This window comes from Bombyx mori, chromosome 22, assembly GCF_030269925.1.
Source record: "Bombyx mori chromosome 22, ASM3026992v2".
NCBI classification, from domain to species: Eukaryota; Metazoa; Arthropoda; class Insecta; order Lepidoptera; family Bombycidae; genus Bombyx; species Bombyx mori.
In genome coordinates, this window is record NC_085128.1 from 11,755,404 (window position 1) to 11,779,360 (window position 23,957).

The 23,957-nt window shown below is 42.9% G+C and overlaps 2 protein-coding genes across 2 annotated transcripts in view; both read left to right on the top strand.

Moving 5' to 3' along the window:
• The window catches only part of LOC101740593 (zonadhesin), a 140,599-nt gene extending 127,401 nt beyond the window's left edge, over positions 1-13,198 (top strand). Inside the window, 3 exon segments of the mRNA XM_062675008.1 lie at positions 9,910-10,101; positions 10,953-11,135; positions 12,957-13,198. Of these exon segments, the coding sequence (XP_062530992.1) occupies positions 9,910-10,101; positions 10,953-11,135; positions 12,957-13,183 (602 nt within the window). The 3' untranslated portion in view covers positions 13,184-13,198.
• serpin-28 (serine protease inhibitor 28) overlaps positions 1-23,957 on the top strand; it is a 94,017-nt gene that overhangs the window by 65,772 nt on the left and 4,288 nt on the right.

The window sequence follows — 23,957 nt, forward strand, 5'->3', positions numbered from 1 at the left end:
AGGCGCGTGGGAACGTTTGGTGCGGTCCGTGAAGACCGCGCTGGCGGTCACACTGAAAGAAAGACACCCCAGGGAAGAAGTTCTGCACACTCTTCTGTTGGAGGCGGAGCACGTCGTCAACTCGCGACCGCTCGTCGCCAGGGAAGAGAGTTGGGAGTCAGAGGCACTAACCGAACCACTTCCTCATAGGGAGGTCCTGCGGAGCTCCAAGCATCGGCGACTACAGAGACGAAGACCTGACCGGCAAAAGGACATGGAGAGTGGCGCAGCGTATGGCGGACCACTTCTGGAGTAGGTGGGTCAAGGAATACCTGCCTACGCTGCTGCCCAGGAAGATCGACGGGAGAGCAGCTGGCGAGGACTTGCAGTGTGGGGATACCGTCCTCATAGTGGACTCCACGCTGCCACGCAACACAAGGCCGCGCGGGCAAGTTGTCCACACCTACCCAGGCCCCGACAACCGTGTACGAACCGTCGACGTCAGAACGAGCGGCGGTCTGCTTAAGAGACCTGCCTCCAAGATGATCCTACTGGTGCCTGCAACGAGCGACGAGCCCACGCCCATAGAGTCGCCACGACAAGGAGTCGGTGCTACGCACGAGGGGGAGGATGTTGGCGACAGCGGCGTCGCCCCATAATTATAGAATAAGTTGAAGAATATAATAGAATATAGAATAGAATAATAGATTTATATAGATACGTATATAGACATAGACTTAAATATATATAGAGTTATAACAAATAGACAAATAAATAGAGTGCATGGACATATAGATATATAAGGACATTGATAACGTGCACATAGATTTTACTAAGAATAGAACGTAAGTTACTTTGAAATAAATAGTATACACTTTTGCTTTGTTATTCCCGATAGTTTTAAGATTTGCATATTAACTTAAATGAACACGCGCCCGGCCCGCGTCCCGAAACTATGTAACAAACAGCATTTATCTGTGTTCAGGACCGGGTATTTTGTTTATACGGGCGCGTCATATAGATTAAGCATAGAATAAGTTATATGTATCGATAGGGATTACAACATAGAATAGTTAAGTATAAGGCATTAGTATATACATTTATTAAATAAATAGATATAACGAATAAACCGAGCCGATCATAGTGAAAATGATCTCGACGAGAGCCGTATTTTACACGAGATCTCTGTAGGGTAACATTCCGAGGTAGTTAAGCGACCCTGCGACGCTGTCAGGTACCTGCCGACTTGCCGACCGACTACCTGCCGACCTACCGACCGACCCTCGACCGACTACCTGCCAACCGCCGGCCGCCGACCCTCCGAACGAAGATTACATAAAAAAAGCACGAGTAAAGACATCAGCGCCTCGAAGATATTTATTGAAGAATTGAAGACTATTGACAGATCGGTCGGCTCGGTTTTACGTTCAGTAGCAAAGTTTTGAGTTTTAATTTCGAGTGAGCTTGTACGATATCGTACACCTCAGGACCCTACATTGACTGCTTCAGATCGACACGAATAATCGCCACGAGACGGGCATCCGGCGTCTTATAGGATTTCAAGAAATCTTATAAGATTCATAAACCCGTCCAACCTGGGTTGGCGTCACTCGCCTTATCGACACGGGTGACGTGCTGCGTACCCAACACTGACCCTAGCAAGAGCAGTGCTTCGCAGAATCTACCACCGGATCGGAAACGCGACCCACTGAGAAGATCCGGCGAGAAACTCAGTGGGCTGTGTCTATGGGTTAGTTCGCTCGTCGAGCCCTTCGTCGCAAGCGACGGGTTCGACGAGGACGGTGACCGGTGCTTGTGGTGCCTAAAAGCACCGTTAATGGATCAGGAGGATCCGTAATGACGTGCTTTGGGCGACGTCGACGGTTTACCATTCGGTCTACTGGGTCGGGTATGTAATTTCCAGCGGCTACGATGAGAGGGTTCTCATGTCGTGCCGCCTTCTCAAAATGGCGCAGCGATGCCGACTGTAGATACTTACTAAAAGAGTCGAGCTCCAGGTCGTCGTGGAGATCCACATTCCTAAGGAACCAAGGCGCTCCGACGGCTATCCTGCAGAATCGTGATTGAATAACCTGAAGGGATTTCAAGTTGGTGCGGGCTGCGTGAGCGAACACTACGCTTGCATACGTCATGACGGGGCGTATACAAGTTTTGTAGAGAGTTACCTTATTACGGAGGGACAGTTTGCTTCGACTACAAAGCATTGGATAGAGTCGTCCTAGAATAAACGCGGCGCGGTCGCGTACCGTTTTTATATGGGGACGGAATGTCATCCCTCTGTCGAGGGTGACGCCTAGATATTTGACCTTCGAGACCCACGGAATGGGCTGGCCAAAGAGAGTGATGGGACTAACGGCGGAGGTGTTTGCGCGCCTACTACGGAGTGGGATGCTCGAAGTGATGTTCGGAGGGCGACCCCTTTTGAAGAGCACCGCTGCGCTTTTCGTGGGGTTGATGTCTATTCGCCACTTCCGGAACCACTGTCCCAGGGTGGCTACTGCGATCTGGAGTCGCCGATGAAGCAGCGACATCTTCCTACACGAGTAGTAGATAGCCGTGTCATCGGCGAAGAGCGCTAGATGGGTCTCCGGAGACCGGGGTATATCATTGATATACAAACTAAATAATAACGGGGAGAGCGCGGAGCCTTGTGGGACTCCGGCGGTCAGTTGACGGGGACGAGAACGAGTTCCCTCTACTCGATATCGAAACGAACGGTTCGACAAGAAGTCTCGTATGATGAGCACGAGTCTGTCTGGCACTCCCATGTTGTACAGTTTATAAATTAAACCGTTGTGCCAGACTTTGTCGAACGCCTTCGCGATGTCGAAGAAGAGGGCGCCGGTCGGGATTTGTTTACGCCTATTTAGTCCTATCAGAATGTGCTCCGTGAGGCGGTGCACTTGTTGTACGCACGAGTGTTTTGAGCGGAATCCGAACTGTTCGTCTATGAGAATTTTGTTCGCGGTAACAAAATCCCAGAGGCGTTTCCTAAGGAGCCGTTCGTAAATTTTTCCTATCGTCGAGAGGAGACTAATCGGACGGTAACTAGAAGTTTCGTTTGTCGGTTTGCCCGGCTTATGTATACCGATAACGTCCGCTTCTTTCCACACCGCGGGAAAGATGCAGTGCGTCATAGCGGCATTTAAAATTGTAGCCAACATTGCTATCAGTTGGACTGGCAAGAGTTTAAGCGCGCGGTTGTGGATGCCGTCGGAGCCGGGTGCCTTCCTAGGTTGTAGGTTGTGGATCGCGTCTCTAACTTCGTCAGTGGTAATGGGGGGTAACGCGTCCGAGGGCGGCAGGGAAGCTCTGCGCTCGACCTCCCTGTCGACTAACTCGGTGTGTTCGGGGTCCGCGTGTTGAGTGCTGGTGGTGCACTGCTCTTGCAGTGCATCGGCCAGCAGCTCAGCCTTGTCATCGTCATCGAATGCCGGTGGTTGGCCTGAAGGGCGTACGAGGGGAGGCATAGTAGCGGTAGTTTCGGATTTGAGAGTCCTAGCTAGTCGCCAGTATGCTTGGTGGGAGGGCGCGAGTTGTTCTAAATAACTATGCCAATTATCGTTACGCGCGTCGCTTAAGCGGGAGTGGACTTCGCGTTGTAGACGACGCATCCGAATCCGGTTTGAATGCGTGGGAAGACGATCGTAGGCCCGGATTGCCGCGTTCCTAACTCTTAAGAGATTCCTAAGATCGGGGGACAGTCTGATGCGGTGGAAGCTGTCCTCCACATCGACTTCTTTAGAAGATCTAATGATCGCGGAAGATATGTGATCGTAATGATGTTTATGGATTCGACGGTGTCCTCGGGGGATAGATTCGAATCCGGGCCGTAAGGGAGGATTGGCGGAGCGGTGTCGGCTAGGCACGTGCCCAGCTTATTCCAATCCACCATGGTCCTCGTAACAGTGACTGGGTTGTGGGGGCGACCGAGCTGCATAACGACAGGTCGGTGGTCTGAGTCGAGCTCTGACATTGCTTCGATGGAACGCAAGCGCAGAGTTACGTTCCTAAGCAATGCCAGGTCTATAGTGCTCGGGCGGAGCGCGATGTTTTTTTTTTTTTTTTTTTATGATTGTAAGTTTACTGGTGGCCCGAAGGCCTTTCCAGTTTCACCAGGACAGGTGGGCGAGCAAAGGCTCAGCCAAGAGGGGTGGGATTTGCTAACAACTGCCCGAGCGCCTCCGAAGGAGACCTAACAACTCAAGAGCAATTGTTTCGCGAATGAATCTACTACCGGATCGGAATCGCGACCCGCTGAGAAGATCCGGCGAGAAACTCAGCGGGCTGATGCATGGGTTAGGTTGCACGTCGACCTCTTTGTCGAGTTCGACGAGTACGGTTACCGGGGTCCCTAAGCCTGCCCCTAGTATTAGAGCTGAAGGCATCTAATGCAAAGGTTATTGGATCTGATGGATCCGTAAGGACGTGTCTAGGGCGTCGACGGTGACTGGCTCCTGCATGATCAGGATTCGGGGAGTAGTCAGCGGCGGCAACGATAAGGCGATTATCATGACGCATAGCCTTATCGAAGTATCGTTCCGACGCTGACCTCATGTATTTCCGAATTGATTCGAGGCCCAGGTCGTCGTGTAGGTCAACGTTCCTCACGAACCACGGAGCCCCGACAGCTAACCTGCAAAAGCGGGATTGTAGGGATTGGAGGGTGTCTATGTGTGTGCGGGCCGCGTGAGCGAACACCACACTCGCGTAAGTCATGACGGGCCTTATGCAAGTTTTGTAAAGTGTCACCTTGTTCCGAAGGGACATTTTACTCCGCTTACAGATCATGGGGTAGAGTCTACCGAGAATAAACGCGGCACGGTCACGGACTGATTTTATATGCGGGCGGAATGTCATCGATGCATCCAGGGTAACGCCCAGGTACTTGACCTTCCTGGCCCAGGGTATGGGTTGTCTAAAGAGAGTAATCGGGGGTGTGAGATTCCTCCTCCTAATCCGGGAGGAAATCCGTGTGGAGCTTCCCCTCTGAAATAGCACCGCAGTACTTTTCGCTGGGTTGATGTCTATGCGCCATTTTCGGAACCACTGTCCTAGGGCTAGGGCTGCGCTCTGAAGCTTCTTCGCGATTAGGGACTTATTTCTACTAGAATAGTAAACAGTCGTGTCGTCGGCGAATAAAGCTAAATGGGTCGGCGGCGACCGGGGAATATCGTTGACGAATAAGCTAAATAGGAGGGGTGAGAGGACAGAGCCTTGCGGGACTCCAGCTGTGAGAGGTCGTGGGGAGGAGCGGGTTCCCTCGACTCGATATCGAAAAGAGCGGTTCGACAAGAAGTCCCGTATGATGAGCACGAGACTATCCGGCACGCCCATGTTGAATAGTTTGAAAATCAAACCATTGTGCCAGACTTTGTCGAACGCTTTTGCGACGTCGAAGAAGAGAGCTCCCGTGTATAACGGTTTTGGTCGATTAAGCCCCACAAGAATGTGCTCCGTGAGGCGGTGCACCTGTTGAACGCATGAGTGATTTGTACGGAATCCGAATTGTTCATCGATGAGAATGCCCTTGGATGAGACGAAGTCTCTGAGGCGTTTGTAGAGCAGACGCTCATACAGTTTGCCTAGAGACATGAGGAGGCTAATCGGGCGGTAGCTCGTCGGATGATTTTTTGGTTTACCGGGTTTATGTATGCCGATAACGTCCGCTTCTTTCCACACCGCGGGAAAGATACAGTTCGCCATAGCGGCATTGAAAATAGATGCCAACATCACGATGAGTTGGACGGGTAGAAGTTTAATAACGCGGTTGGATATACCGTCGGAACCGGGAGCCTTGCGAGGACGTAGGTCTTTGATCAAGTCTTTAACTTCCATCGGGGTGACTGGTGGTAACGCATCAGAGGGTGGCAAGGAGGCTCTGCGTTCTACCTCACTGTCTACTAATTCTACATGAACAGGGTCCACGGATTGAGTGCTGGGCGTGCACTGGGTTTGCAATGTATCGGCCAGCAGCTCTGCTTTTTCGTCATCATCGAACGCCGCGAGTCGGCCTGAGGGGCCTACGAGGGGGGGCATAGTTACTACCGTATCCGATTTGAGAGTACGAGCTAAGCGGTAGTAAGACCTTTGGGAGGGCGCGAGTCCTTCTAAGAAATCAGACCATCTGGCATCTCGGACTTCGGCGATGCGAGACTTTACGTCGCGTTGTAGGGCACGCATTCGAATACGATTTTCCGCGGTAGGATACCTGTCGTAGGCGCGTAACGAGGCGTTCTTAGCTCTAAGGAGTTCCCTAATATCGTTGGACAATTTGAAGCGGTGAAGGAAGTCCTCCGCTACAACTTGTTTCGATGACCTATCTAATGTCGAGGTGATGTGTGACGTTAAGATGTCTATGGCTTCAGCGGTATCCTGAGGAGACGGGATAGAGTCCGGGTTAAACGGGAGCGATGGTGGATCAGATTCAGCCAGGCTGATGCCCAGCGTGTGCCAATCCACCACAGTCCTCGTGACGGGAACGGAATCGGGAGCGCGACCGAGCTTCATAACGACGGGACGGTGGTCTGAATCTAACTCTGAAACTACTTCGATCGAGTGTAAGCGCAGAGTTACGTTTTTTAATAACGCTATGTCGAGTATATCCGGGCGATGCGCGATATTTAGCGGGTAGTGAGTCGGGGTTAGCGGAGCGACGATATCGAAGGCGAGATCATCGACTAACGCGTCAAGCCGCCTGCCATTCGGGGTTGTGGTGTGTGAGTTCCACCTGATGTGTTTACAATTTAGGTCGCCCGCCAGAATGACAGAGCTCCCCATACCGAGCAGCGCCTCGATATCACTGCTTAGAACGATCTTATCCGGTGGAAGATAAACGGACGCGATAACGATCGGCGCGTGTCCCGTCAGTGAGATTCGGCACACTGATGCTTCGATATTAGCGAGCGCGGGAGGATCGAGCGGGACGCAATGCAGGGCTCTTCTATAGTAAATGACGGTACCACCACCACGGGCAGAGAGCCTGTCGTTCCTGACCATGTTAGGAGCGCGATGTTATACGGATAACATGTTGGAGTTGGGGGACCGACTATTTCAAAGGTGAGGTCGTCTATAAACGCGTCGAGACGCCTACCGTTAACGTTAGTACGATGGCAGTTCCACCTAGTGTGGTGGCAATTTAAATCGCCTGCCAGGATGACGGAGTCTCCCATGCCGAACAGTGACTCGATGTCACTGCTCAGGAGGGGCTTGTCCGGGGGGAGATAAACGGATGCGATGACGATCGGCTGGTGTCCCGTCAGCGAGATACGGCACACTGACGCCTCGATATGTGAGAGCGAGGGAGTATCGAGAGGGACAACGTGCAGGGCCCGCCTATAGTAAATGGCAGTCCCGCCTTTGGAGGCGGTGAGTCTGTCATTCCTAACCATGACGTAATTCGCGACTTTCGGGTCACGACGCGAGGGCTTCAGACAGGTTTCCTGCACTAATAGAATATCTACAAGATTGTCGCGGAGGAATTCAAAAATTTGATCGCGTTGCCGCGCGAGTCCGTTAGCATTGTAGAATGCTAACGTAAGGGAATACGCTTTTTCTCTACCTTTTTGCGCCATTGATTACCGGTAAAGATTTTATAACGTACGCGACACGGACTCGTAAACGTCCATGTGATCGAACGCGGCCGCGAGCCGCTGTTCGGGGGTTGTCGACCTACGGATAGCGTCAGCGAACGATCGCAGACGGTCGAAGTTCACCGCGGTGACGAAGTCGCGCACGAGCGCGAAGTCGTTGGCGGCAGAGGGTTGCGGGGGACGGAACGCGGGCGCGGGGCGAGGTGCGAGCAGGGGCTGAGGCGCGGGGCGTGTCGCGAGCGGGGGCGGGGGTGCGGTTTGCGTTCCCGCCTTCGTATACGGCAGCGGCTTTTTCCACGCTGAAACCGTGGGAACTGCAGCCGGCACGAAGGCAGGTTTCGGCACTGAGGGTGCCGAAGTCTTTGGGCCGACGGTTCGCGGAGCTGGGTGGGTTGGGCGTTTTCGCGGAGCCCTGGGACATCCACGGTAGTTCGCGGGGTGCCCTTGCTTAAGGCATAGGACACAGCTGGGAGGTTCGGTCGCGGTTTCCCTATCTCTAACGCAATCTAACGTAGCGTGATCGCCGAGGCATTTCACGCAGCGGGGGCGCGCGTGGCAATTACGCGCCGAGTGGCCATAGAGTTGGCACCTGTAGCACTGCCCGGGAGTGCCACGCTTATGGGGGGCTTCGATCGATATCCCGGATAGGCCGCAAATTGTCGTGAGACATGCGATCTTCTTTTTGGCCTCCGGGGTGGGTTCTAACGCCACGAGTATCATATTATAGGGCTGTTTGCCCCGCCCGCTGTGCATCCGGTGCACACTAACTATCGGGAGGGCCTGAGCGGTCAGATCCTCCTTAATGTAGTCTATTTCTAGCTCCTTAGGGACTCCGCGTATTACTACGCGGAGCTCGCGGTCCTCCTGAAGAGCATAGGTGTGGAAACCTATGTTCTCCTTTCGGAGGTATGCTGAGAGGGCCCTATGGTCGCCCGGCGTTGCGACCTTGATCTGAATCCCATGCGCGACGTTACGCGCATGGGTGTAGTTAATTTTATTTGCCTGAAGGGCCTGGGACACGCGATTCCACGCTGTCTTCTCTTGAAGTATCAGCGGGGGCGGGGCAGCTACTTTGGGAGCGGGCGCGGGCTTGGGACGCGGCGGTGGGGTTACGCGGCGCGCGGAGTCCGACTCCGGTGTAACTACTACTTTTGGTCGAGAGGCGGGCGCGGATTTCGTTTGTTTTGTCGTGGAGTTCCGGGACTCCACGGCGCGAGTACGCTTTTTACCGCGCGTTACGGTTTGGAACCCATCCGAAGTTCCAGGCTGAGGGCTTGACGCGGATTCGAAATCCATCTCCGATTCGGTATCGGAGCCTGAACTTGAAATGATCGAGGTCGCGGCGGACGTAGCGCGTGATGACGTAACCGACGCGGGCGCGGGGGTGGGGGTAGCGCTAGGCGCTTCGTGAGTCGCATCGTTGGAACGTGCGCTCGAACTTAACGCGGCGGCGGGGGGCGCGCGGCGTGCCTCCGAGGCACGGTTGAAATACGCGGCGACGGACGCGGGGGGGGAGGGATTGCCACGGGAGGCCCTATACGCTAAGTACTCGGCCCTAATTGACGGGTACCTATCCCGGAGGAACCCGACAATGTCACTAGCACTTTCACTGACACAATCTTCACTCATCTTGCTGTCTTCTTGCCCGGGGGGGGCGGCCCCGGGACTTTTGTTGAACTCGCCGAAAGGCGAGGCCCCGGATAGGATTTGTAACCCCCCTGTGCTGCAGGACAGCAAGGAGCAGGGGGGGGGGAATGCCTATGCCGTGAAAACGGCAATCGGCGGGGAAAAGGAAAGGAACCCGCTCGGGCTGTATAGTGCTACAGCAGGCAGAATCGCGAGCGGGGGTCTAGTCTTGAAAAAGACTGTTGTTTTTGGGAAGGGTTAGGAAATCGCTAGCCTGTGAGTGCCACAGGAAGCTGAACGTAGCGATTGGTTTTGCCTTGAAAAAGGCAGTTGGTAAGGGTGGGTTCGCGGTTACAAAACTTTAGCGCACAAAAATGGACCTCGATACGCAGATCGCAAGCGACCAACGGATCGGCACGTCCGCACTACCGAATTGTACGCACGATGTATTCACGGTCACTACACTGTCGAGCACAACTGTGAGTTCAGAGACGCGGCTCGCAAGCGGGCCACGGATCGGAAAGCACGTCCGCGCACGACCGAGTCGTGAGCGAGAATGTTTTTATTTTGGCGAATCGTCTGGCTTTTAACACTGTCTTGGGATATTATGTCGATGTCAAAAAACAAACGGACTATTTTTCTTTTTTACCTAATATTTTTCATGATGATTTGATTTTTGAATGTCTATTAGCAAAAATATGTGGGCGAAACGAAGTTTACTCCAATTGCACTCAAGCACAATGTGGACCTAAGAATTGTTCTCAACTTGGGTATCCAGTAGCATGTCCGATGATCCAGGCTAGTTCGTGTACCCAGGGCTGTTTGTGCAAAAAAGGATATTTGAGGGCTGAAAATGGCATTTGTATACCTGGAGAAAAATGCCGTAAGTTTACACGAGTAATATTTAAATACTATTAATTAATTTTCAATCCTTCGTTGGTCTGAACTCCCCAGCAAAATAGAAAATTTCTTATCTAAATTGTATCATCTTCTAACAGTATATTATAAGTATAAGTATCATCGTTCATTCATTCTACCCACTGAACAATAAAAAGCTCTAAAAAAGCGGCTCTACATGACAACCCCTTATCGTGGCTGCCGATAACTGCATATCCGTTCCAGGCGCGCGATGTGACTACGCAAAGCCGCCCTTGCCCGAGACATGTCTTGTTGGATCTGTTAGTGCTTTAGACTCTTCAAGCACCGGTCACCGAGTTTCTCGCCGGGTGTTCTCAGTGGGTCGCCATTCCGATCCGGTGGTAGATGGAGAAGCACTGCTCTTGCTAGGGCTAGTACTAGAAAATTCATTAAATTTGAGCCCGTGAGCTCATCTTCCCGTCACCGCATAACTGGAATAGCCAGTCTACCAGTGAATAGTTAGGGGAAAAAAAGTAAAGAAAACCAAAATTTGCAAGTGTGTATTTTATTTATTGCCCATGAGAGGAAAAGAGTGTGTGGCGGGTAGCCATCATACAACGCAATATAATTAACAGATGTCTGAATCTCGCTTACGACATTTTCAAGATAAAGCGCATATATACAAGTTCCGAACAACAACATTCGGACCGTCGGTCTACCGAGCAATATCAACCACTCGGTGGAAGATCTTCCCTTTGTCGTTAATCAGCACCAAAAGTGCACGACCCACATAACGAGTACAGGTTATAATCGCTCATAAATATCTACCAGCCTTTTTTTTTTAAATAGAACAAGTGTATATGATTCACTTTTTAGCGAGTTGCGGCGGAGATCGTAATGCGCGGCCCGGCTGCGGCGTCAACTGCAATAAGCGTTGTTCAGATATTGGACAGGAACCTCAATCTTGTATACAGATATGCTACAGCAACGCTTGCGACTGTAAAGATGGTTTTTATTTAGACACCAACACGGGGAAATGCGTTCTTCCCGAAAAATGCAGTAAGTGGTTTATCCTTTTCTTGTACAATATGAAACTTAAAATTAACCAACAAAAAATCTAAATTACATGTTCAGCCGATAACAAAAAAATGGTCAGATGTTAACGAAGAATACAATAATTTGTTTTACAAATAAATGTTGATAGACTGAGTACGGTCGGTAGACAAAACCAGAAGACAAAAATTCAAGCTAATACTTCTGCATATTCTGTTACTAGACTGACTATATAATTTTAAAACGAATAACTATAACTATTGTATTTGTCGAAAATTGATTTCTGTATTATTTTCTGTAAAAAACAAAAAACACAAATTCACTTTATTGGCAACCGACTTTTTATTTTAGAAACGTGATATAACTAGTCAAGTCATAAGTATTGTCACACAGTAAAAACTTTTCTTTTAGAATGCTGGCCACAAAAAAGTTTATTGAATTCTAATTTCGAATTGTTCATGAAAATAAAAATGTATACTTTTAGAATTTAACTCATTTTTAAATATAGAGTGGACGCTTCAAGAAGACCGTGTTGCAGTTATTGCGTTGCATCGTTGCGGTTACGCGCCAATTAAAATTTTTAACATACTGAAAAATTTGAATATAACCAAAAGATTCGTTTATCGTACCATCAAACGATACAATGAAGACTCTAGTGTAGATGACAGGTCAAGAAGTGGTCGCCCTCGGTCTGTTAGGACTCCAGCAGTGATAAAAGCTGTGAAGGCGCGAATTCAGAGAAATCCCAAACGTAAGCAGAAACTGTTGGCTCTTCAGATGGGGTTAAGCAGAACCACGGTGAAAAGGGTGTTAAATGAAGACTTAGGGCTTCGGGGATATCGAAGAAAAACAGGACATCGTTTGAATGCTCGTCTAATGGACCTGAGACTGAAGAGATGCCGCGCTTTGTTGAAGCGGTACGCGGGAAAAAAATATCGGGAAATTCTTTTTTCGGATGAAAAAATTTTTACCATAGAAGAGAGCTACAACAAACAAAATGATAAGGTGTACGCACACAGTAGTGAAGAAGCGAGCACCCGTATTCCGCGTGTCCAACGAGGTCATTTTCCATCTTCGCTCATGGTATGGTTGGGAGTTTCTTATTGGGGCTTAACAGAGGTCCATTTTTGTGAGAAAGGTGTAAAAACGAATGCAGTTGTGTATCAAAATACAGTCCTGACGAACCTTGTGGAACCTGTTTCTCATACCATGTTCAATAACAGGAGCTGGGTATTCCAACTAGATTCGGCGCCAGCTCATAGAGCGGAGAGCACACAAGACTGGCTGGCGGCGCGTGAAATCGACTTCATCCGGCACGAAGGCTGGCCCTCCTCCAGTCCAGATTTGAATTCGTTAGATTACAAGATATGGTAACATTTGGAGGAAAAGGCGTGCTCAAAGCCTCATCCCAATTTGGAGTCACTCAAGACATCCTTGATTAAGGCAAATACCGATATTGACATGGACCTCGTTCGTGCTGCGATAGACGACTGGCCGCGCAGATTGAAGGCCTGTATTCAAAATCACGGATGTCATTTTGGATAAACTTTAGTGTCATAAGAATCTATGTTTTGTTAAGTTCATTTTGGTATATGAATAGTTACATAATGAATAAACTTGTTTCAATTATTTTACATTAATCATGTGACAGAATTTATGACCTGACTAGGTACATATTATTATTTCATTTTTCTCTATACACCTTGTTTCTCGCTACACCCAGAAATACTAACAACGCAATACTAGAAATAAAAAAATATTAATCTAATCACGTTCACAACTTATGTCACGAAACAAAACTAAAGATATAATGTTTTTTTTTCTTAGCTCCTACTTGTGGAAAAGATGAAGTCTACAATGATTGTATACAAGGGTACTGCCAACCGAAGAATTGTTCGGAAATAGGGAAACCCGTTGCTTGTCCAAGAATAGATCCCAAGAATTGCATCAAAGGGTGCTTGTGTAAAGAAAACTACGTCAGAGCTGATAATGGAACGTGTATACCAAAAACCGACTGTCGTGAGTACTTACAGTTATTAGTAAATATTTCATAATTTAGTTAGAACTGTTCATCCTCATTGTTTTTCTATTCCCCTTTTCCTCTCGTATGTATGTTAGTATGACTGGTCTCCATTTAAAGATCTTTAGAGTGTGTTAACAAGTTTATCTTTTTATCAGTTCCAACAATATTAAACACTTGTCACAAACAAAAAACGCATTCAAATGAATGCTTTTAAAGGCAAAACATATTCTTTCTCTTATACTCGTTTAAATTTATCTAAGTAACTAGCAGACTCGACAGACGTTGTCCTGCAAAAATTCATTCAAGTCGATCCAGCCGTTTAGTTGTAGTATAGATAAACAACCTAGATACCGACTGCAGCGCCATCCTTCGGAATGACTTGTGAATCTAAATCATCCAGGGTGCCACCCAAAGGCATGCAAAAAAAATCATTCAAATCGGTCCAGCCGTTTAGAAGTTCAGTGACAAACACACGCACAGGAGAAATATATTTATAAGGATTGATATATGCACAATTAATGTAAAAAAATGCTGGTTCATATTGTCAACAGAACTCTATAAGTAGTCCACAAAATTTCATCAGCTTTATTGGAGTGTTTTTCACAGACCACCTGGTTTTAAGTGGTAACTGGAACCTATAGATATCACAATATGTATATATGTCACCAAGAAACACGACTTCAAATTATCAAACGTATTGTATAGCGGCTGTCACACCCTTTAAAATAGGAACGCAAGGCACATGACTTGGCCTATATCTATTCCCCGGCCGTGTAGTAATAATTCGTTTTGGTTTGAAGGATGGGGCCCCGTAGTATTATAAAACTAAAACTCAGCACTCATGTCCCAAAGTGAGTGGCGGAATTTACGTTGTTGATGACTCTGGGCTCAGGTAATTACAACCAAGTGGACCGGAGCTCATGCACACGTTTACTCTATAAAAGAAACATAGGCAAGATAGTGGTACCTTCCCGCGAGGGCTAACTTTATTCCTTTACGTAAAAAATTCAAGATTTCGTCTCGGGGTTAGAATTTTTATATATTTATTTCCTATGTTTCGAAGTTATCGAACTTATAGACGGTAGTTAACGCAATTTTAAAGTTTCTACACATGAAAACTGTAAGCTGTAGCATAGCGCATCCAAAAAACAAATAACAAACTTTTTTAATTTAGCAAAACAACTTTGTGGCGAAAACGAAGAATCTTCAGATTGCGCCAATTGCTATGATAGTCCAGATTGTTGTGTGGATCCTATGGATTGCATTCAAGGATGCATTTGCAAAGTAGGATACGTGAGGAACGATGAAGGAGTTTGTGTTCGAGATGATTGTGATGGTACGTACGTAATCTCTATGATTTTTATAAGCCGTGACCATTTTATAACTCTTCTAAAATTAAATCACAAATAATGTTACTTGTTATTCACATAAATAAATATTAAATTGATTAATTATTAAATACTTTTAATTATGTAATTCATAATTAATTGATTTTATTAAAAAGAAAAGTTACATTTTTTGATTTAATAGCATGCCATATAGTAAGTGTATACCGTTGCTCGAAGACAATGGCAATGCCAGTAAAGTAGCCTTATAAAAAAAAAAATGGTGCAAAAATGGTGGCCAAAAAAAAATGGTGCAAAGCCAAAAAATATGATAACATAATGGATTAACTATCTGGTCATATAAATGAATAATGCATTGGTTTTCAAATTGAACGATTATTTTCATTTACGTTTTATTTGTTAGACTCATGCAATGGGGATCCGAACGCTGTTGTTGGATGTGGAGTAAATTGTAACAGACATTGTTCTAATATCGGCAAAGAAAGTCAAAGTTGTGCTGCTGTTTGCTACGAAGACGGCTGCGATTGTAAAGACGGATATTATTACGATGACAACATTAATAAATGTGTTTTACCCGAAGACTGCAGTAAGTTTGGATAATTTATTTATTGAGTACAATTGTATTTTTGTGGTCAATTTCGGAAAAATTTCGTTTATACCGACTATTTATGTAATGAAGTTTTTTTAAGTACTTTCATTACAAAACAATGGAATGAATATTTTTTTAAGAAGAAGCTGTGTGGTTAGTGTTTTTGCATGTAAATATTTACCAAAACTTTGACTCTCACAACAGTGGAGACTGGTCATATTTAGCATTGTTCGCTGTACGCAGAAAACAAGCAAATCAAAATTGAAAAAAAAGGAAGAATAGAGAAAATACAATATCTATATAAAAGCGTAAATAGAAATGGACATCGGCCATAAGATAACACGAAAAGAAAGACGAGCAAATTACGATGAGGAAAAGAAATAAATTCAAAACTAAGGAAATTATAGATGTCCTATCTTATTAGTTTATAGCAGTCTTTCTCAAAGTGGACGATAGTGCCCCCTTGGGGGCGTGTGAAACCTATAGGGGGGGGGGGGCGTTAAGGGGCCCAGAAAAAATGGAGGGCGTTGATGTGGGCTATGTGGGCGATGTATGATTTGTATTTACAATTACTTTATATAGTATTTTAAATTTCACTAAAATTAAAAACCACAAAAACACATTAAAACACCCCATTAAAACACAATAACGAATAATTAGTTTATATTTCTATCCAGTATGATGTTATAAAAACTTATAGTTAAAAACTTAGAGCAATTTTACCTTAATTACATTGCACCAGAAATTATTTTAAACATTAGGAAAAAAAACTACCATGCAGAGTTTTAATATATTATACATACGTAAACCAACATAAACAGAAGTTCTCTTTACTTTCTTTCTACTTTACTTTCTACATAAAAGAGAAATCATTTGCAAACTACCAAACGCGGCGACTTACGACTGTTTTTGAGTAAAATCGAACCTGATATCAGACAAACTTATTAAATATCATCAAATTCATCCATCTAATTAGATTAGTATAAAAACCAAAACTGATTACATATTTATATTGTTTATTTTAATTTGATTAAAATGTATTATTAATATTATAAAGTTGGGTTTTATTTGCTCTCACTGGTAAAAATTTCTAGTTTAGAATGTAAGTTTAAACATCAGAACCGACTAATATAACTAAATTAATTAAAGTAATGAAATTGTGGTTTTTAAGTTTTAGGGGTGTATAAAAAATGGGGGAGCTGAAAAATAATAGATTTTCAAAGGTGGCCGTAAAAGAAATAGGTTTGATAATCACTGGTTTATACAATAAATGAATTAGAAAGAAATGAAGTAGACCTCAATATTTAACCTCAACTATATATCTAACTATATAACTATAACTCAATATTTAATATTTACCTCAATATTTAATAGTGTACATAAATATAATATGTATGAAACTGAAGTGTATTATTATTTATATACACATCTGTTAATAACGAATGTATAGGATTTATATTACTAGAAATTTGTGTATAAAAATGAATTTACACTTTTAAAAATTTAAGTGATCATCTACATCTTCTGATACTTCTATATCTTCTGTTCTATTTTCTACTTCTACATATTGTGTTACTAGACTGACTACATAATTTTAAAACGAATAACTATAAATTTTCAGTATTGTATTTGTCGGAAATTTATTTCTGCATTATTTTCTGTAAAAGACAAAAAACGCAAATTCACAAATTTATTGGTTACCGATTTTTTATTGTAGAAACGTGATAAATATTACTTCATTTTTCTCTATACACCTTGTTTCTCGCTACACCCAGAAATACTAACAACGCAATACTAGAAATAAAAAAATATTAATCTAATCACGTTCACAATTTATGTCACGAAACAAAACTAAAGATATAATGTTTTTTTTCTTAGCTCCTACTTGTGGAAAAGATGAAGTCTACAATGATTGTATACAAGGGTACTGCCAACCGAAGAATTGTTCGGAAATAGGGAAACCCGTTGCTTGCCCAAGAATAGATCCCAAGAATTGCATCAAAGGGTGCTTGTGTAAAGAAAACTACGTCAGAGCTGATAATGGAACGTGTATACCAAAAACCGACTGTCGTGAGTGCTTACAGTTATTAGTAAATATTTCATAATTTAGTTAGAACTGTTCATCCTCACTGTTTTTCTATTCCCCTATTCCTCTTGTATGTATGTTAGTATGACAGGTCTACATTTAGACAGGCTTCAGATAGTACAGTTTTACTTTTTTTTGAAGCCAATTTCTATGTTATTGTCGGACATGGTTAGCCAACGTCGTATCGTAGATTAAATAATACGTCAAGACTTTATGACTCAGCTGTCTAATTTTTATGATATTTTCAAACTAAAGAGTCAATTCATAGCTTAGTAATTACAGCTGACACGCATGGATACCAAAATCCAAATTAAATCTTATATCTCAAAGTGGGTATTTTATGGTTTCTATGGAGTTTTGTGACTGCGGACATCGGGTGGATGCATAAACCCGTCTATAAATTTCGACTAACAAGATAAACGCCAATTTACCGCGACTTGTTTTATTGAATCTCTTATTATGAATTTTCAAGCATCCTGCGGTGGAGACAACAACGCTCGTTCCGGCTGCGGCGTGAACTGTAACAAACGGTGTAGCGATATCGGAAAAGAGCCAGGAGCATGTATTTTAATTTGCTATGACAATGCTTGCGATTGCAAAGACGGATTTTACCTAAACGAGAATACAGGAAAATGCGTAAAACCAAACCAGTGCCGTGAGTATTTTCGATGTAGATTGTAGTTTAGAAAATATACAATACTAGTAAACTAGAAAAAAAAACTTTAAAACTATTGACGCGCTTACATTTATAGTACTATGAACAAAACCTTCCATGGAGACCCAACCACAAGTGTACGTTACGTACGTAGGTACGTAAGTTTCATCACAATTGGATCAACGGTTCGGCAATGCATAGAGGACAAACATTCATATTTATTTTAATACTAGCTGACCCGGCAGACTTCGTTGTGCCTCAATCGAGGAAAAACAAAATTGTTATTTTTATTTAATTGCGAGCATTTTCATATTTATCTACCTTTTGAACCTTCTCTGGACCTATACAAATAATTTAATACCAAAATTAGCCAAATCGGACCAGCCGTTATCGAGTTTTAGTGAGACTAACCAACGAAGTTAAAAAAGTCGCACTAAGCACTGAGTTAGCTTATACGCGATCGAGAAGTTAAAAAATTCGCACTAAGCACACTGCATATTAAGGCACTGCTGGGCTATAAAACTTCAACACTAAAATTTTAGCACTATCATGCGGAATAAATGAAGTATACAATAGCTGCGTCCAAGGACAATGTCGACCAAAGAGCTGCTCTCAGCTTGGAAAGCCGCTGTCTTGTCCTAGAATTGATCCTAAATACTGTAAAGGAGGCTGTCTCTGCGAAGACGGTTATGTAAAAGCTAAGAATGGTACTTGCATACCAGAGAAAGAATGTCGTAAGTAAATACTTAAAGTAAATACGCTTGGCTTAAAATATGAAAGTGAATTTGAAATGTCATTCAGCTTAAGACATAAAACCGCAATATCATCTGAATAATGACTAATGACTCTTACGGGTCTTACGAAACCTCACGGGTCAATACCACCGCCCTGCCTATTTCTGCGGTGAAGCAGTAATGCGTTTCGGTTTGAAGAGTCAGACGGCCGGTGTACCGTAAAAACTGAGATTTAGAACTCATGTCTCAGGATGGATGGCGGCTTTTACGCCATTGATGTCTATAGGATCCGGTGACCACTGTGTGGGACAAGGTGGGCCAAGATCATCCATAGTGGCAATTAAAAAAGTTGTTTCGCCTCTGAATTAAGACGACATTGCCAAGTCGTGTGGACAAACTGCCATAGCACTAGAACAATTTGAGTTATGAAGAGACATGAATGCGAGTGATAGGGATGTTTTAATTGATTAAGGATCTTTGATATCGTCTGTGTACAGTTGGACAGACTTGTCATCTAATATTTAATGATGGTAAAGCGTATTGTGGGCTCGAAAAGAGCTATTTATCATCCTGTCTATTTCGGTCATGGTTCATTTATGCGTTTTTTTTTTGCCCTTGTAGGCAGACGAGCATACGGCCCAACTGATGGTGAGTGGTTACCGTCGCCCATGGACTTCAGCAATGCCAGGGGCAGAGCCAAGCCGCTGCCTATCGCTTAATACTCTCCACAAGCCTATTTTAAAGAAGGACATGTCATAGCGCTCGGGAAACACCGTGGAGGGGAGCTCATTCCATAGCCGGATGGTACGTGGCAGAAAAGACCTCTGGAAACGCACTGTCGATGCCCGCAGTGGCTCCAGGTAGTATGGATGAACTCTACTCCGGTGGCGGGCGGTGCGATGGTAAAAACGAGATGCCGGTATCAGATTAAGGGAAGGAATTGGTTGGACAGCAGTTATTTAATAAAATTGAGATTTCAACAATATCAGATGGGTGCGGTAATTACTTACAGTACACGTCGAGCTCGTCTAGCTGGGAGTGTAAAAAATATAGTTCGTCTTAATCAAATTTATAAATGGTTTGGAACTAATCGGAGATATTTTATCAAACGTATTTTCTCTTTCTGACTGTAAATTGAATCATAATTATTCAACTTAAAATAGAATTTTATAACATAGCATTTAATAAAAGAGCAGTTATTTTCATAAATAAAAAGCCTTACTTTTAAATTACAGCATCATGTGGCGGTGATCCGAATGCCGAAGCTGGTTGTGGGATAAATTGTAACAGGCGTTGTTCAGATGTTGGCAAGGACCCTGGAGTGTGCGAGGACGATATATGTGCTGTAAACGGTTGTGATTGTAAACAAGGATATTACTATGATTACGTCTCATCGAAATGTGTTCTACCAGATCGATGTCGTGAGTGAAATAAACTGTTATTAGTTTTTTATTTATTTATTTTTTATTGCTTAGATGGGTGGACGAGCTCACAGCCTACCTGGTGTTAAGTTGTTACTGGAGCCCATAGATATTTACAACGTAAATGCGCCACCCACCTTAGAGATATAAATTCTAGTCTCCAGTATAGTTACAACGGCTGCCCCACCCTTCAAACCGAAATGCATTAGTGCTTCACGGCAGATATAGGCAGGGCGCTGGTACCCACCCGCGCGGACTCACAAGAGATCCTGTCGCCAGTTAATAACAAGGTGGTGATAACATGTGTAATTAGGACTTATTGTGAGATACAGTACGGGTAGATAAAAGTATCCTAACTTATTCTAGAGCGAACTAGTCAAGCGTTCCAGTAAGACGGGTTGGACAGCCACAAAAATTTAGTTAAGACCTTATGTCGTGTACCGTCTCCTATAGCAATCGTGGGAGGCGGTGGTTCGTTCATCTAGTTTAAGCAATGTTCTTCTCTAGTATTCTTCTTCTTCTAGTATAAAAAAGTGTAATTAGGAATAATAACACCTTTCCAAGGTAATTAATTTCGATTGAATCGATTCGACACTATGATTTTTTTGACACATTTATTTATACAAAGTTCCTTTTGGAGTTGATCAATGATACTCGTACAAAAAAAATAAAATCTTACGAGACTGGATCCCCATGATACATTGATGTGTTGAGTTTAAATTATAATATCATTGACGTAGTCATCAGCGCAGATACATCCACTACTAGACAACGGCCTCTCCAAAGGTTGGCCAAGGTTGGTCCTACGCTGACCGCCAGATTATCAGGTCCTTTACCAGGTTATCGGTCCAACTTTTGGACAATATGTCCAATTGGAAAATAGTACACTAAAAAATTATAAGCAATAACTTTTTTTCAATTATTCAATCGATTTTAAGATTAAATTGAATAAACGTGTATTTTGTTTGCAGCTACTAGCAATTCACCAGGAAATGTCGACCAATCGTTGGAAAAACTCCGCACAGGAAACATGGCATTAGTTGGCCAGTTTCTTTGGGTAATATTACTTAATTTAATAAAAACTGTTTGTATGTAATGAAGCGGACTTGATAGTCAGGGAAGGAATCATAAACGTTGCTACTGGAAAAATCATTTTTGGAAGTTAGACAAATAAGCTAGCACTCACGGTACCAAAGCAATGGCCCCGAAACTGAGCATAGAGTACAGTTCATCCACATTTTCTGAAACTAATATGTTAATCTACAGTGCATTTACACAAACATTTTTTACAGTCCTCAATGACAAAAAGTGATTGGTGCCCCTGGCATTGCTGATGGTACTAGTGACCATGACCACTGACAGAAAATCAGACTAGTTTTGAAAGAAAGAAAAAAAACAGATAAAATCTCGCTTAAACCAAATAATATTTCTTTATTTAAATTCTTAAATTTTGCAGGCACTCTAAAAACCTATTTATTTAAAATATTAATATCTACTATACTCTCATATACTACTATACTACATATAATGTAATTTTTATTACATTTGAAACATATTGAAAAGGTAAAAAATGTTGGTATACTGTCTTTGATATTCATATTTTTTCTTCTAGGAATTATACAAAATGGATCCAGGACAAAGTTTCGTTACATCACCCGTATCTGTACTCATTCCTTACGGTCAACTAGCGCTATACGCCGTTAGAGAAACTTTAGATCAACTATTAAAGTTTATAAACCTCGACAATAAGGATCAGGTACAAAGTACATTTCATATTGTTCAAAACATTTTGCATTAAATTTATTTGTTTTTTTACGAAGCTGATTAGTAGTTTTTACGGACGTCTTCTAAGTCAAGGGCCCTAATGCGTGAATATCTTCACAATTTTGGTTGCAATTATTGAATATGTAAGTATTTTTAGATAATGCACACCCTAGTATGAGCTCGTAAAGGCAGGTACTATCATTTTCAATCAACAATTTGTGGCATCGGCAGAAGAGCTTCCGCAAAATGGGAATACGATGACTCGCTTACTTTTAATATATAATTAATACCGAGAACTCGAAGACTAATAATAATAACGTAATTTATCAATACCAAATATTTTTTTCGCAGATCAAGGAACCTTTCCCCGCTTTGCTTACGAATTATCGGTCTCAAAGCTCAGTTCTTTTGACGGTGGCAGTTAAATGCTACGGCAACATAAATTATCCTTTTACGGACCAGTTTAAGAACGACGCTGTAACTTATTTTGACTCAGAAGGAGAAAATATTGATTTTAAATATGCGAAACAAGCAGCAGACACAATAAACGGATGGGTAATTCTTGTTAAATTTAAATTTCGTTATGGGAGCTATTGATTAATCTTATGATAGTCGACAATTGCCATATTGATAGTTCTCATAAATAAAATATACATTATATCGCTGTGATCATAGGAAACAGATATTAGATCCCATTTAATGCGAGTGGAATTACGAACACATGCACTATTTAACGTGAAATTGTATTGTACTATAGATTTTTTTACTGAAGTTGTCTATTATAAATAATTTGCTGTTTGTTTTTTTTATTTACTTTAAACACACTATTATTTAAAGAGTTATTACCAAGATTTTCACTATTAAGGAGTTTACGATATTTCGTTAATTAACATACTCTTTATAACACATTTCAGGTTGCAAACAAAACCAATAACTTAATTCAAAATCTTGTCAGCGAAGATTTGTTCAGCGATGACACTAGATTGGTTCTAGTTAACGCCATTTATTTCCTTGTGAGTTACTATTTTCTTAGATTTAATTTTTTTATTATTATTATCAAACCTCAAGTAGTGAGCTCTCACTGTAATTTGTATCATATGGAGAATGCCACGAGGAATTGTTTGATGTAATCCCAGTCCCTCGTTTACAAACCACACATTGAAGACCAAAAAGAGAACACAGATTTACTGACAGGAGCTACGGCATACGTAGCCATATTGTATAAGTATAGCCGCGTATTCTGGGAAGAACTCCCATCATCTGCGATTATAGTTCGCTATGAAACATGCCATCAACATTTTAAGTAATGACCACGACCATCTGATAAGAGTGATAAAGACAAGGAAGAAGAAGAAATAACAAGTCTTACTTCAATCGAGATGCTACTTATTTGCACTGAATAATTTTCAGTCAGTCACGACTAGGTAGACCTTAATAGCTACGCCCATCAAGCCATAGCCGCTAACATTGTAGTCAATACATCTTTTACATCACCTTTTTAATTAACTATGTACAACATTTTTCAGGGAAATTGGCAAAATCAGTTCAATCCTAATAACACTCGCGACAGAGACTTCTACATCACACCAAATAAAACTAAGTCCATAAAGACTATGTATCAAGAAAACACCTTTAATTATGGAGAAAATGAGATTCTTGATGCACAGGTATGGGTCAGCAACAAGTTCCCTAAGTTACTTTGTGAAAAAATTGCTCAAGGAATGTTGCTCAAAAAAATAATTTGGAGATATAGTAAAAACAAAATTGGCATAAAATCTAGTTCTCTCACGCATCGTTGCGAAACAAGTCGAACGCAAGTTAACGCAGATTTGAGAACCTGTGCGAACTTGAAAGAAGAAGAAGAAACTTAAAAATAAACTTAAAACTTAAACTTAAAGAAGAAAAAAGCAATAAAAATAAAATAAAAACATTAATAACTTCGCTGGCAATATAAATTATTTATAGCTTTGTTAAACAGTTATACGTATACAGCAAAGTGGGGAAAAAAATTATAAATTAATGAATATACTTGTTCCATCTTAATAAAAATATTAGTATCCCGTTTCAGATCTTAGAATTGTTCTACAAAGGCGGCAATTCTAGTTTAGTAATCTTGTTACCAAAGAAAAAAGATGGCCTTCTTCAGATGTTAGATAAATTACGAAATTCAGATGAATTATCTAATAGTATTAAATCACTTAGGCGAGAGA